Below are 15927 nucleotides of genomic sequence, written 5' to 3'. Positions count from 1 at the left end.
CATGAATTCATGAAACAACACAGTCGAGATGTAGACTTCTTTTAACTCTAACTCTACCCCATGAAAAGGTAACATTGCCAGAATACAAGATTCCCTAGGTAGAATCCAGGTTTTATTTTCAATGGTGACTTGCCTACTTAATAACACTATTCTTAAAATAAAGATGTATTTATATATTATTAACAGTAAAGGGCTTTCAGGAAATGGTACAGCTGGAAATGCAACTCAGTAGTAGTGCTTGCCTAGAATGCAAAAGGCCTCTGAGTTCAATCTCCAGAACAACAAAAATGAAAAAGAAAAAGAAAAAGAAAAGAGGAAAGAATATTGTATGACTTAGAAAAATAAATGTTTGGACAACTCCAGAGTTGAAGAGTAGCATCTCCTCAGGTGAAAATTTAGTGTTTTGATATTCTGAACAACGATTTCTGAATGACTGAAATGCTAAATGGTCATATAACTGTAATATCTTTGTGTTCTAGCATTTAATTCCTACTGTACTCTTATTTTGTTCAAATATCTTTTAGTGATTTCAAATCTACAACTTAATATAGAAGTATATAATTATTAGGGCAAAAAAAATGCCTTTTCCTAGCCAAGTGTGGTGATACACATCTATAATCCTAACATTCAATGAAGAGGCAAGAGATCTCAAGTTCAATACCAACCTAGGTCATACAACAAGGTTCCATCATTAAAAAGTAAAATTTTAAAAAGCCCTTTACAAAAAAAAAAAAAATAAAAAAAAGGTTCATCTTTTCCTAACATGTATTACTCTTAGTGAAAATTAAGGTAATGAATTAATATCTTTAAGTACCTTGGTCATCAAACATTATCAGTGTTACCTACTAAGATACTGAATCCACACTGGAGCATAATCTCTATGACTCTCCATTGTTGCATGCATGCATTTACCTACTAAGATACTGAATCCACACTGGAGCATAATCTCCATGACTCTCCATTGTTGCATGCATGCATTTACCTACTAAGATATTGAATCCACACTGGAACATAATCTTCATGACTCTCCATTGTTACATGCATGCATTTACCTACTAAGATACTGAATCCACACTGGAGCATAATCTCCATGACTCTCCATTGTTGCATGCATGCATTTACCTACTAAGATATTGAATCCACACTGGAACATAATCTTCATGACTCTCCATTGTTACATGCATGCATTTACCTACTAAGACACTGAATCCACACTGGAGCATAATCTCTATGAATCTCCATTGTTGCATGCATGCATTTACCTACTAAGATACTGAATCCACACTGGAGCATAATCTCCATGACTCTCCATTGTTGCATGCATGCATTTACCTACTAAGATATTGAATCCACACTGGAACATAATCTTCATGACTCTCCATTGTTACATGCATGCATTTACCTACTAAGACACTGAATCCACACTGGAGCATAATCTCTATGACTCTCCATTGTTGCATGCATGCATTTACCTACTAAGATACTGAATCCACACTGGAGCATAATCTCCATGACTCTCCATTGTTGTATGCATGCATTTACCTACTAAGATATTGAATCCACACTGGAACATAATCTTCATGACTCTCCATTGTTACATGCATGCATTTACCTACTAAGACACTGAATCCACACTGGAGCATAATCTCTATGACTCTCCATTGTTGCATGCATGCATTTACCTACTAAGATACTGAATCCACACTGGAGCATAATCTTCATGACTCTCCATTGTTGCATGCATGCATTTACCTACTAAGACACTGAATCCACACTGGAGCATAATCTCCATGACTCGCCATTGTTGCATGCATGCATTTACCTACTAAGATACTGAATCCACACTGGAGCATAATCTCTATGACTCTCCATTGTTGCATGCATGCATTTACCTACTAAGATACTGAAACCACACTGGAGCATAATCTCTATGACTCTCCATTGTTGCATGCATGCATTTACCTACTAAGATACTGAATCCACACTGGAGCATAATCTTCATGACTCTTCATTGTTGTATGCATGCATTTACCTACTAAGATACTAAATCCACACTGGAGCATAATCTCTATGACTCTCCATTGTTGCATGCATGCATTTACCTACTAAGATACTGAATCCACACTGGAGCATAATCTCTATGACTCTCCATTGTTGCATGCATGCATTTACCTACTAAGATACTGAATCCACACTGGAGCATAATCTCTATGACTCTCCATTGTTGCATGCATGCATTATTTCTCTGACAATATTGTTATAGAGATTTTAAAGTAATAAAACTACTTACTACCTTGATGAACAGCTTCTTTCCAAATAGGAAAAAGGAGATGAAACATGACACATACAAAATATATTGTATGCTATGTAGTTGCTAAGACTGACTCCAAGTATAAATACTACTAAGCTGTTACAAAGATTCTACAACTGCCCTACATCTGCTCTCTAGTTTTGTGGTAGAAGGTATCTGTTCACCTGTCTTACATTAATCATTACCAAATTATCACTAGTCTCTGCTATAAATAGTAACACAATTAGAGAACATTAGAAAAAGAAACATTAAATACTAGACTTAGGTCACCAAGACTATATAATTTTCCTTCCCTACAAATCTACACCAGATAATGACAAGTAATATATTTATTCTTAGAGGTACATAATCTTCAACATAAAATGTTTCAATATAGGGTTGGAGAGGACTCAGTGGTAAAGTTGCTTCTACCAAGCCTGGCAGATGAGTTTGATCCCCAAGACTCACATGGTAGAAGAAGAGAACTGACTTTTGAAAGTTGCCCTCTGACCTTCACACATGCTCCATTACACCACACACATACACACACACACACACACACACACACACACACACACACACACACTAAAATTTGAAGATGTACAATCTAGTTACTTTCTTGATGAATAAACGGTATAACTGAAACAACAGTATTATTTTATCACAAACTGATTTTTAAATCCTATATGATTCAAGATAGTCAAGCAAAAAAGGAATGCCATTGTTAAACATTTCCTTTTCTTTTATAATTCCAAGAAAGTTAAGTCATATGATAAGCTGCACAGACTATACCATATTTGTTAAATTCATAACTAAAATGAAGATCAGAAAAACATCCAGGGAATTGAGAGTTTCAGAGAACAAATACTGTCATTCAATCGGCAACAATAACGTCATAAAGAAGGCAATTAAAAACTTTAGAAGTGATAATACAGTATTATCCAGACACACTGTAAAATGTTTATAGAGGGAGACCACATTCCACATTTCCCACTACCATTGTAAACAGATTTAGATAAAACACTTAAAATTACTACTGTGAATTTGCAAAGAGACTTTTTCCCCCTACTCCAGCTCTAAAATTGAGATCCTTCTTTTGCTTCAGCCTGCCCATTGCTGAGGTTATGGACATACACCATCATGTCCATCACCAAGGCATTTTCATAATACATTTCTTCTACCTTTAAGAAAGTCACAAATTGCCCAGTGGTGGTAGAGCACACCTTTAATCTTTGCACTCCAAAGGTAGAGGCAAGCAGGTCTCTTAGTTCAAGGCCATCCTGGTCTACAGAGTGAGTTCCAGGATGGCCAGGGCTACACAGAGAAATCCTGTCTCAAACTGCTCCCCACCCCCCAAAAGAAAAGAAAACCACAACTAGCTGAATGTGATGGCACACCTGTAATCCAGCAATTGGATAAGAAACAAAGCAGGGCAGAGTTTAAGGCTAGCTTGGGCTACATAGCCTTGTCTAAAGAAGAAGAAGAGTCAGAAATTAGAACTTGCAAGAATTACAGTTTCAAGTTTACCCTTTCAATTTACTCTAAAACTCAGGGAAGAATCATTCATAGTAAAAGTGTTCTAAAATCCATGAACTTGAACGACATAGCTTTACTTTTGGAGGATTGCTTTTCCCAATGTTCAAAATCACAAGAAATGTCAACCCATACAATTAATCTGTTTGTAATAATATCAACTATTCACAGATTGGTGGCTAGTGCTATTTCTACTGATTTTTCTCCATGCTTTTAGGTTCTATCATAGCAAGTAATACTGTATTTATATCAGTAACTCTTCAAGAAAAATCCCTCCTTATTTCTGATTCAAATATCCATTTTATCATCAAACCTTACTGTCCTGTTACCCCTTCATCTAAATCTGCAACTTCTTTTCATTCTTCAGCTACACCCTTATGGCTGGCCTTAGACTTTTCCTCCCAGACTACTGTACTCCATTCTCGGGAGATGGCTCCTCTAAATTGTCTTTAACACCATTGCCAACCTTATCTTCTCTCCTTGACATTATGCCACCTACCTCTTCCACCTGGGCTTTTCAAGGCCTTTGTGCTGCATTTTTATTCCGCTCGAGAGCCTCATCTTCAATCACATATTTATTTATAAGGTTGCTGCCAATGACTTTCAACTCCCCTTTAAAATGCCAGTTTCTTCTTGACCCTATTAAATGCACTAAATTTTTTCCTTCAGGTAATCACATTTTCTGCTAATCAATTTGAACACAGAATCCCTTTAGCATTTACACCCAAATTTATAGGCAATGTATTTAGACAACTTTTATACAATAATGATGCATCCATTCCACTGTTCACTTATCAATGCTATTCCTATCAGAGCATAGTTAGACAAGGGTTGTATCTTTCAAAGCACTCTGCAACACCTATGCACCATCATTTGACTAAATTAAGATAATTAAATAAAAATACAGGGTAAGAGTCAATAAACAAAACACGTTCTTTAAAAAATAAACCCTACAGCTTAACTTTTAAACATCCAGGGCCTTTCATTTTCCACAGACAGCGAACATAGTTTGGTTTCTATAAAATTTCACTTTCACTAGACTTAATTTTCAAAGCATGGCCAACATTAAAAGTTGACGGTTGATAAGAGGTATGCACTTTTACATGACACTGTCAGATTCTTTTAAAGTCGACAAGATCAACTCTAAGAATTGTGAGCTACAACTGAGTTTTCATACAAGGAAACAGTTGCAGCAGGAAAAGATGGATTTTATCTGCATATTCTGATGGGAGGGGATGTACTTCTCTGCAACTGATTTAGATTAGTTTCTTTACTCCAGAGGCTTTGACTCGGGAAAATTCAATAAACTGCTCTTAACATCTGCAAAGATATCATGGAAAGGATATCCAGCTACTAAAAAGGGGAAACCGGAGCAGTGGGTATCCTCTTTTCATAAAAGTCAGCAGCTAAATTAAGCACTGCAGTCGGTATCTGCTGGCAGAATCAAAGATTTGTTTCTACCCAATAATAAAAGCAAGTTTCATTCCATTTAGTTCCTTCCCGGGCATCATCTCAACCTGTCAGAATTCGACAAGAAGAAAAAAATTTAAATGAAGTAGGAAAGACGCTAGGATTCCCATCTACATTGCTTCTTTTTCCGAAATCACACCACTAAGTCTTGGATTTCCTTTACTCCAAACTAAGCCTCAGCCTCCAAATATAATTCTTTAACCCCCGCTTCTCCATTCAATTACACTTAAACCATGCCAACCACAGAAGCACAGCCGAAACCCCTCCAAATAGGCTTGCTGTTCATCTTGGAAGTCATGCCCTGCAGCAACTGCCTATCTCCAAACTCAGGGATATCTCCCAAATACAACGCAATGGAATCAGACATGCAAAGCACACAAGACTTCTGCGAGGGAGGGAAACGCGACCCGAGAAAAGTGCGCTCTTCACCAGTCTCAGGACCATCTACCGGGGCGTGGGGACTGGGGGGGGGGGCCTAAAGGGAGGGGGAGAAGAGAGCCCGACTACTAGGGGAATCCTTCCTTCTTAAGAAAAAAGGGCTGGATTTCCCGGCCACGGGAAGCAGCCGGTCCTCGCTAAGGAAAAGAGGCAGACAGAAGCGAGAGGGCCCTCTACTAGGAAAAGCAGAAGGCAGGCACTTTCCGGGGTCCCGGACTAGAGCCTATCACCTGGCTCCCGGGGGAGGTGAGGAGTGTCCCACCGGCTGCTGAGGGGACACCCTGCCTGGCTGCGAAGGGGCAGCAGAGGCGGAGCAGAGTTTCCCCTGCCGAACCGGGGGAGTCGTGGTCGGGCAGGTGCCACGGGGCCGCTGGGTGGGGGGGAGGGGAGCAAAGGGGGTGGAGATGGGATTCCCCCCTTCTCGGGAAGAGCTTTAGTGGAGGAGGCGCCCGGCCAACCCCGAGCAGCGTGCTTCAGACTGCGGAGCCGAGCCGGGATCCCGCCGCCCGCACCGGCAGCGCGGAGCCCCGCAGCGCCCGCCGCACCGGCCCCTCGGTCCCCGGGGGGGACCGAGACTTTGGCGGCCAGGGCTCTGGGGCCTGACACCCCTTGGGGCCCTGCCCCAGCTCCCCCCCCCCGGGAACACCCGACTCCCCAGCAGCTCTCCGCGGTTGTAAAATACACCCCACCACCACCACCACCACCACACACACCCGGTTCCCCCTCCTCAGCCTGCCCTCTTCCCGAGGCCCGCAGGGAAGCACCACCCCAGGCGAGAAACCTCCGGCAAGTCGAGGACGGTGGCCGTGGCGGGCGCCCCCCCCCCCCGCTACCCCGACACCCCGGACCTCCTCCCCTCTCCCCGCCCCCCCGGTTTACCTGTGAGGACTCCGACACGGATTTGATGGTCGTGGTTGGTGAGGATCATTCCCTCGGTCGCCATGTTTCCCAGCGCAGTCACCGCACTGACAGGAGCCGGGAGAAGCCGGAGCCCGGAGCGCGCGGGGCCGGGAGCGCGCTTGCCTCGGAGAGCGCGAGAGCGGGGAGCGCGGGGCGGGCGGGAAGGAGGGGGCCGAGCGCCCGGTGGCCTGCGTGGGGAGGGCGGGAGGGGGGGGGCGGAGAGGCTGGAGCGGGAGGGGGGGAGGAGGAGGAGGAGGAGGAGGAGGAGGAGGAGGCCGCGCCAGGAATGCGCGGGTCCGCGGAGGGGGGCGGAGTCGGGCCGCGCGACCCCGAGTCCGGAGGGGCAGCGGCGAGCCCCGGGGGGGTGGGAGAAGCGGCGGCCCTGCCTGCTTGCCCTGCCTGCCCTGTCCGCCTGCCTGAGCGAGAGCACACGCGGCGGCGGCGGCGGCGGCGGGGACCAGGGGGGCCGGGCCGGCGAGACCCGGAGGCTCTGCGGAGTGAGACCCGAGACGCCTGGACGGCAAGAGACTGACGGGGGGGAAAAGGGAGCACACGCTCCGGAGGTTGCGGGGGCGGGCTCGGTCGGGGACAGGGGCGGAGCTACACCCCGAGGCGTGCAACTCGTGGAGAGTGAGGGGAGGGCGGGAGGAGAGAGGCTCGGCTCGGCTCGGCTCGGCTCGCCTGCGGAGTGCCGCCCGCCCGGGAGCGGGAAGCCGCCGGCCCAGCCTGAGTGGGAACCGAGGGAGACGCTCTGGGGCGCGCGAGTAGCGCGGGATTGGCTGGGCGGACGCGGTGCGGGGACGCGCGAGGCACGAACGCAGCCTCGGCGGGCCCCCAGACAGAAGCAATCCCCCGCCGAGCCGGCCGCCTCGTCAGTTCTCCGCCCGCCGCAGGCCGGCTCTCCCCGCCGCCGCCGCCGCCGTGGAGCCTCTCTGGGACTCGTAGGTGCGGGAGCGGCGGCGAGCTGGGCTCGGCTCCTTTGAAGGCGCGGGTGAACCTGGAGGTGGCTCAGGAAGCTGCGCGGGTGGCAGGACCGTGGCCCCGGGGACGAGTGTCTTCCCCCCACCCCTTGGCCGGGGACGGGTTACCCCGGGCCGCCTCGGCTGTGACCCGCAGTCAGCTCGCCCTAACAGGATTTCCGTCTCCCTTCGCTTTAGCCCCGGAGCCCGCCTGCCCGACCACGCCAAAGAGGAAGCCTCGGCTGCGTCTGCGGCAGGGCACGTGGAGTGTGGAGCTAGTGGCTCGCTCTCTCGCCGCCGTCCCCTGCTTCTGGCCCTAAGCATCCCAGCCACGACCCGTGCTTTGGGGTGAAATGCAGCCATCTGTTTAGAACGAGGGCGGGCGTCACACACTTTGAACCACGATCGGTTGCCATGGCATTTAAGTTTCATTTCAGGGTTTGTGGACTATGAAATTACCATGAAAACGTGGTCATTTAGTTCCGTGTCCTCTTCATAAAATATTACTAATCACCTCTAACTGTCTTATGTAGGTTTGCCCTTTAGTGACTTTTAAGTGTGGGTATGTTTTCTCATTTGCTCACCATAGGAAAACCTAGACGCATTTTTTAAAAAAGTGTCAAAAAAATGTTGTAATAATCCACACTCAAACACAATATCTCAGAGTTGGTTTGATGGTTATAATGGGGTTTCTGGTGTTCCCGCTTGGAACATAATATTACTCATCCTATTCACTGAAGATTCACATTGTGTCTTTAAATAATAGAGTACAGAAGAGATGATGGATGGAATTGAGGAAGGATAAAATAATGAAGTTTTTGGAGATATGTATAGCTAGTATTTCTGACAGTGGATTAAATTTTTAAGCCCGATCATGAACTCACCTCCCATAATTATTACCAAAGACCCTGGCAGCAAAAGAAGTTCTAACTGGTTTCAAAATGAATCATCCAAACCAAAGATGAAATAAAGTAGTTGGTTACATCATAAGCTTGCAAGCCTATTTTATTCTCTGTGATACATGCAAATTCTATATGAGTCGAAAAGTTTAATATTTGGAAATAACTTCTAAACCTGCCTGCTGACAGATTCCCTCCAACTTTAAAGAAGGTAATAGAATAAATGAACACCCCCTCCAACTTAGAATATATTAGTTTTTCATGGGAAAGTTGACTAGCACTTTCACAAATCAACAAGAGAACAGGGAACTTTCTGCATCTATAGAAGTCGTAATGGTGAATTACATTAATTACATTTCTGTACTCTCACGAGAACTCAGGGCCTCACACAGACACGAAGCAGACACTCTACCACTGAACTATGTCTCTAATGAAATTCATTAAAGTGTGACCGAGTATAGTGAATATGAAGGAAATCTTCAGATACATGGATTGTTATATTTTACTAAATATTAGTACTAAAATTATGAAAAGTAGTGAAATTAGGTAATTTTTAGTAGATGCCTGTCCTCCAGTTATTTTATTCAATATGTATATTTCTCTCTCAAATTCCATAAGCTTTAACAATTGGAATTTATGCAAGAAAAACTTTACTGTCTCCAGTTCCCACAATTTTGCTGTGGTTTCAATTCTCCCCATATCTAGGGTTCAAAAATATTAAATAAAAATTCCTCAAGTTAGAGAGTATATATGATCATATCTTGTTGTATACATGTATGGTATTCTGGATAAAGAAAAAGCAACAAAATTCCTGAAGGTACATCATTCAGAAGTTTAAAATGCACACCATTCTTAGTGTAACGCAATCACATGTAACTCCATTTGGTCCTGCCTGTACTGTGAATCATCCCCCTGTCCAGCCTACCTAAGCAACGCATCCCTCAGTCACTGAGTATTCATCTTGGTCATCAGAGCAGCTGTCCCAGTACCAAGTGAGTTTAAAAATTAGTTTAGTATCTAAGACAACATAAAAGGTAAATTATAGAGTTTCATTATGAAGGTGAAAAAATGTATTTATCAGTAGGAGCCAAATTTGAAGGGTTGTTTCTAGTAGTAGTGTGTTTACACTTTACTAACTCCTACTTTTCCTGTAATTTATCAAAATTTCAATATAAGTAAGGCAAAATTTTTTCTGGGATTTACTGGAGTCAGAAAATACTCAGCCCTAGATATTATCAAAAATTACTTTAAGACTGTATTATACTTCTTCTAAGGCTTTGTTCACTCTTGTCTTTTCTGACTGGCTAATGCCCAGAACTAAAACTCAATTAAAAATGTGTGCAAGCGCCCTTTCAAAAAATTTGATACCACTAAATTGTGTACTTTACAATGGATAAAGTGGTGGAAATTATATATATCTTAGTACAATGAGAAAGTTAGGTACAAAGTGAAGCTTTGATTTTAGCCCATATTTTTACAAAGAAAGTTAAATCATCAAGATGAACTTCAGATTGGCTAAATTAGGCATTGCATTGCTATCCTAGGATTACCATAACAAAGTACCATAAACTATGGTCTGAAATAGCAAATTTATATCTCATAGTTCTGGAGGCTAGAAATCTAAAATCAAGTTGTTAGAACTATGCATCCTCTGATAACTCCAGGGAGAGACATTTCTTTGCCTCTTTTAGTTAGCTACTCACCCAGAAGATGGGGATCAACTAACTGCATCTTTACCAAGTGGGCTGAGGTTGAAGGAAAATGGACCTGGGTAAAGCTAGTTCCTTGATAACTTAGAAGTTAGGTGGACTCTTCTTCCAGACCCTCTAAATTAGCTACTTTCCTCATTGCAGAAACAAAATAACAGACACAAGCAGCTTTTGGAAGTGTTTATTTGGGCTCATGGTTTGAGGGTAGCAGTCCATCATGGTAAGGAAGTAACAGTGTCAGGAGCTTGTGGCAGCAGGTTACATTGTATCTTCAGTCAGGAAACTCGGGTGGCACTCAGCTAACTTTCTGCTTTTTCAGTCCAGGACCCTAACCCAGCAAGTTATAAAGGGTCTTCCCTCCTCAATTACCCTATGCTGTGGGATGTCCTGTGTGCTGTGAATATATGTTGCTATGATTGATTGATAAATAAAGTGCTGATTGGCCAGTAGCCAGGCAGGAAGGACAGTGTAGGTGGGACAAGGAGAGAGGAGAATGCTGGGTGGAAGAAGGCTGAGTAAGGAGACGGTTGGTGCCAGCTGCCACAGGAGAAGCATGATGTAAGATAACCAGTAAGCCACAAGCCACGTGGCAACTTATAGATTAATAGAAATGGGTTAATTTAAGATATAAGAACAGATAGCAAGAAGCCTACCACAGCCATACAGTTTATAAGTAATATAAGTCTCTGTGTGTTTAATTGGACCTGAGTGGCTACAGGAGCCGGGTGGACACAGGAATACTCCAGTTATAACCCTAATTAGAGAATTTCTCAGAGACCTCCCCTAGGGCTTTGCTTTCATGCTGATTCTAAATCTCATCAACTTGACAATTAAGATCAATCATCACATCCCCCAACTTTCTCTACTATATGATAGAGTGTTCATTCTTTCTTGAGGGTCCCAATACATACCACCACCCACATGATCTCTTGGTAGGCGGTAGAGAAGTTCTCAGGTCTGTACTGAAAATTTACAAATGTAGAAAGTCATGACTAATTTATATGGTTGCTTATTTGATATAAAGGAAAACAGAAATAACTACAAAAGGGGTTTCTGATTTGTAAAAAAAATCAAATTTTCTCTTAAATATATAAAAAAATCCAAACTTATAGAATGATATATACATTTAAAAAAGAAGAAAATACTGCTAAATAAGAAAAGTGAAAGTTTTGTTAAGTTAATATTAAGTTATTTGATATTGATTAAAAAATCGATACAATTATTGGGTATATATAGTCTGCTATTGATAGTATAGAATTGTATAGTGATAAAGTTAGAGTAATTAGCACATCTGTCACTTTAAACATTTACCATTTCTTTGTGCTAAGAGCATTCTAAATCTACTTTTCCAAGTATTTTCAATATACATTATTGTTAGCTACAGTCACTATGATGTACAATTGAAGGACAAATCTTTTGCCTATCCAATTATAGCTATTTACTCAACTCTCCTCATCACCTCCATTTTCCCTCACCAGTCTTGTGTTAACAGTTGTTCTGATTTATATGAGAATGTTTTTAGATTCCACTTATGAGTGAGATCATGTGGAATTTGTCTTCCTGTATCTAACATTTCATGTTACATAGTACCTTCCAGGTTCATCATGGTGACTCAAATGCAGGATTCTCTTTTTATCACTAAATATTGTATTGTACACATATTTCACATCTTTATCCATTCATCTGTCGTTGGACACCTAGCTTGTTCTCTGCCTTGGCTGTTGTGACTAGTTATGGAATGAACCTGGGAGTTCAGATGTCTCATCAACATACTGATCTCATGTCCTCTTTTTTTAATCTTCCTAGTTTTATTAGGGTTTTTTAAAACATTTGTTCTCCCCAACCCTGTGCATGTTGGGGGGGGGGGTGTCTGTGTGTGTGTGTGTGTGCGTGTGTGTGTGTGTGTGTGTGTGTGTCTGTGTGTGTGTGTCTGTGTGTTTGTGTGTGTGTCTGTGTGTGTGTCTGTGTGTGTGTTAGAGGAGGGGTATTGAGAGGACAATTTGTGGCAATTCTTCCACCTTGTAAATTCCGAAGGTCAAACTCAAGTTATCAGTGTTGGCAGCAAGCACTCTAACCTGCTGAGCCTTCTCAACAGCTCTCATCTTCCTGTTTAAAGGAACACCACTGTTTCTCCAGTAATGGATCTACTGGTTTTCATTCCTACTAATACTGAGTTCCCTTCTCTTTATATGTCCACCAGCACTTACTATCTTTTGTCTTTTTGATAACTGCCAGTCTGTTTGGGTGAGCTATATCTTATTATGGTTTTAATTTTCATTTTATCTGCCTTATTATTTATCTGTTGCCCATTTTCAGATCTTCTTTTGAATATCTAATCAAGACTTTTCCATGTTTCTAACTGCATTACTTGGGTCTTGCTATTGAATTGAGTTCCTTATATATTCTGGATGGTTAATCTCTTGTCAGATGTACAGTCTTCACATATTTCTCCTGTTCTATAATTTTCTTCCTCTATTATCTAAAAGTCCTTGCCTAGTATACTGTTGCAAAATGTTTCCTCTATCCTTTCTCCTGTAGTAGTTACATAGTTCAGCCTCCTTTTTTTTTAATGGTTTTTTTTCCCAAATATTCACAGTTTCATTTGTCAGTTTTTCATTACATGTGTGTGTGTTTGCATTTGCATATGCATGCATACCACAGTATAGAGATCAGAGGACAACGTCAGGAATTGTGTTCCTTTCACTGTGTAGGTCCCAGGGATCAAACTCAGATCCTTAGGTTTGGCAGCAGACACTTCTACCCACTAGCCTTCACCAGCCCCCACATCAATTATTGAAGAGAATGTTCCTTCCCCCAACTTACGTCCTTAACAGTGTTATTAAAAATGAGGTGGCTGTAGATGTATAGATTTATTTCTGGGCCCTCTGTTCTGTTCTACTAGTCTATGTGGCTATTTTTATGTCAGGATCATGCTGTTTTGGTTACTATAGATTTGTAGTATTTTGAAGTCGTATAGTGTAATACCTTCAGTGTTATTCTTTTGGAGGTTTGATAATTTGGGGTCTTTTATGACTCCAAATTTTAGGTTTTTGTTTTTTCTGTTTATGTGAAAAATAAATATCATTGATTATTTAATGCCAGTTGCATTTAATCCTCTCTTCGGGTAATGGGAATATTTTAAAAATATTTTAATTCTTCCAACCATAAACAAGGGCTATCTTCTCATTTATTTGAATTATTTTTAGTTTCTATCATCAGATCAATATTTTATACTTGTTAGCGTAAAAATCTTCATCTCCTTGGTTATATTTATTCCTGAGTGTTTTTGTAGCTATTTATAACTGATATTGTTTTCTTTTAAACATTTAAAAATTTTTATTTATATGTATGTGTGTGGGCCTATTTATTAATATGTATACCCAATTGTATGGTGCCCTTGCAGGCCAGAAGATTCCCCTGGAACTAAAATTACAAGTCATTGTGAATTGTCTGATGTGGGTGCTGGAAACCAAACCCGGGTCTTCTACAAGAGCAGCAAGTAGTTCTCTTAACCACAGAGCCATCTCTCCAGTCCCAGGATTGTTTTCTTAATGTCCTTTTTAGAGAGTTCATTTTTAGTATATAGAAACCCTATATTGTATACTTGCAAATGGATAAAATGGTGAAAATTGTATATATTTAACAACAAAAAGGTGGGGACAACTATTATATATCATATATTCTATGTATATACTATATGTCAGAGATAAAGTCTTTGCCTATATTAGGCAAATACCTGGCTTTGGGCACCAACACTGGAAAAGTAAATAAAAATTTTTTAAAGAATAATGAAACGACTTTTGTATGGTGTTTTGTATCCTGCGACTTCACTGAATTAGTTCTAATAGATTTGCGGGGTTGCATCTTCAAAGTTTTCCGTGTGTAAGATTGTGCCATTTGCTAACAGGGAAAGTTGGACTGACTTCTTTCCAGCTTGAGTTTTCTTTAGTTCTTTCTCTTGACTAATTGCTCCAGCTAGAACTTTCAGTATTACAGTGAACAGATGTAGTGGAGAAGAGCATCCATAGCTTATTCCAGATCTTTACAAGGTTTGTTTTCATTTTAACTGTGTATATGGGGAAAGGGTGTGTGTGTGTGTGTGTGTGTGTGTGTGTGTGTGTGTGTGTGTGTGTGTGTGTGTGTGTGTGTACATACAGGGACTTGGGGGGCTCATATACATGCCACAGCATGTGTGTAGAGGTCAGAGGACAAGTTTTGAGAGTCCTTTACCATGAGATCAAATTCAGGTCCCCAGTCTGGCTTGCATGGCAAGAGCTTTTACCTTCTGAGCCATCTCACCGGACCTCTTGATCTTTAAATTGGAGAATTTATTCTATTTACATTCAAAATTGTCATTGATACATAAGTATTTACTGCTTGCTGTGTTATAATTGTTGTAGGTCCTTTGCTCCTTTTATTATTTGCTGTTGTTTATTATTTGTTGCTATTATTTATTATTTGCTGTTGTTAGTTTTCCATAGTGGTAAGCTCTGATTTTTCACTTTCTCAATTCTGTATATTCTGTAGTTTATTTACTTTGTGGCTACTCTGTCAGTTCAACCTTTTGACATCTTGATATGTCATCTAAAAAATGTATTGAACTGAATTCCTATTTATAGCCTTGGAGCTGCAAATTGGACAGCCAGACCTAAAACTCATTTAAAGTGTAATAATTGTGGGTGGAGAGAAGGCTCAACAGTTAAGAGCACTTGTTCTTGCAAATGACCTGGATTCAATTCCCAGAACCCACATGACTGCTCACAGCTTTCCAGTTTCAGGGGATTGGGTGCCCTCTTCTGACCTCCACAGGCACCAAACACATACATGGCACATAGACATATGTGTGCACAAAATACCCATATACATAAATAACCCTCTTTTTTTTTTTTTTTTTTTCGAGACAGGGTTTCTCTGTGTAGCTTTGTGCCTTTCCTGGAACTCACTTTGGAGACCAGGCTGGCCTCGAACTCACAGAGATCCGCCTGGCTCTGCCTCCCAAGTGCTGGGATTAAAGGCGTGCGCCACCATCGCCCGGCAATAAATAAATAACCCTTTTAAAAAGTAATAGTTGTATAGCTAGGCATGGTGGCACACATCTTTATTCCAAGCACTCAGGAGGCAGGTGGATCTCTGTGAGTTTGAGGCCAGCCTGGTATACATAGTGAGTTCCAGGACACCCTGGGCTATGTAGAGAGACCCTGTCTTAAACAAACAAACAAACAACAAAATCATCAGTCAATCAATCAATTAATCAATAAAATAGTTGGGAGCCTGAAAAGACAGCTCTGGTTAAGAATAAAGGTTACTCATCCAAAGGACCCAGTTTCAGTTCCCAGAATCTTCATGGTGACTGTAACTCCACTCTTAGGAAATCCAACTCCCTGTTCTGGCCTTTGTGGGCACCAGGCATACACATGGTACAAGTGCTCTTAACCACTGAGTCATCTCTCCAGCCCCTCTTATCTTTTTAAAATGACACTCAGCAATATTCATTAAAAAAAAAGAAAACAACTCCCACTTTTCAAAGATGCACTTGTTCTTGCAGAGGATCCAGGTTCAGTTCCCAGCATCCACATGGTAGTTCACAACCATCTCTAACTCCAGGTCTGGGAGGTCTAATGTCCTCATCTGACTTTCTCAGGTACCAGGCACATACATGATATACATACGTACATGCTGGCAAACACTTGTATACATAAATTGTTTTAAAAAGACAAATACTTGGCCGG

The 15927-nt window shown here is 41.8% G+C and overlaps 2 protein-coding genes across 14 annotated transcripts in view; one reads left to right on the top strand and one right to left on the bottom strand.

Moving 5' to 3' along the window:
• Gphn (gephyrin) overlaps positions 1-6967 on the bottom strand; it is a 400632-nt gene extending 393665 nt beyond the window's left edge. For 4 of the 13 annotated variants that reach the window (XM_076551602.1, XM_076551609.1, XM_076551608.1 and 1 more), the window contains exon 1: positions 6611-6812. In XM_076551602.1, coding sequence (XP_076407717.1) covers positions 6611-6674 — 64 coding nt within the window. In that variant the 5' untranslated portion in view covers positions 6675-6812. Of the gene's footprint in view, positions 1-6610 lie in introns of all 13 variants that reach the window. The other 9 variants (XM_076551606.1, XM_076551605.1, XM_076551614.1 and 6 more) reach the window with 7 other exon arrangements.
• On the top strand, positions 6673-15927 carry LOC143268380 (uncharacterized). Its single transcript, XM_076550527.1, has 2 exons — positions 6673-7576; positions 7789-15927. Exons 1-2 carry the CDS (start codon positions 6673-6675, stop codon positions 7908-7910), a joined length of 1026 nt encoding a protein of 341 aa, XP_076406642.1. The 3' UTR covers positions 7911-15927.

Source organism: Peromyscus maniculatus, chromosome 14 (assembly GCF_049852395.1).
Source record: "Peromyscus maniculatus bairdii isolate BWxNUB_F1_BW_parent chromosome 14, HU_Pman_BW_mat_3.1, whole genome shotgun sequence".
Classification (NCBI taxonomy): Eukaryota; Metazoa; Chordata; class Mammalia; order Rodentia; family Cricetidae; genus Peromyscus; species Peromyscus maniculatus.
The sequence above is the reverse complement of the archived record's forward strand: the minus strand, read 5'-3'. Positions and strand labels throughout refer to the sequence as shown.

What these genes read in the sequence shown, in the direction of transcription:
- LOC143268380 (XM_076550527.1), top strand. Translation starts at nt 6,673, where the DNA reads ATGTTTCCCAGCGCAGTCACCGCACTGACAGGAGCCGGGAGAAGCCGG. An exon ending in AGCCTCTCTGGGACTCGTAG is followed by an intron (nt 7,577 to 7,788) that starts GTGCGGGAGCGG and finishes CCTTCGCTTTAG; the next exon opens with CCCCGGAGCCCGCCTGCCCG.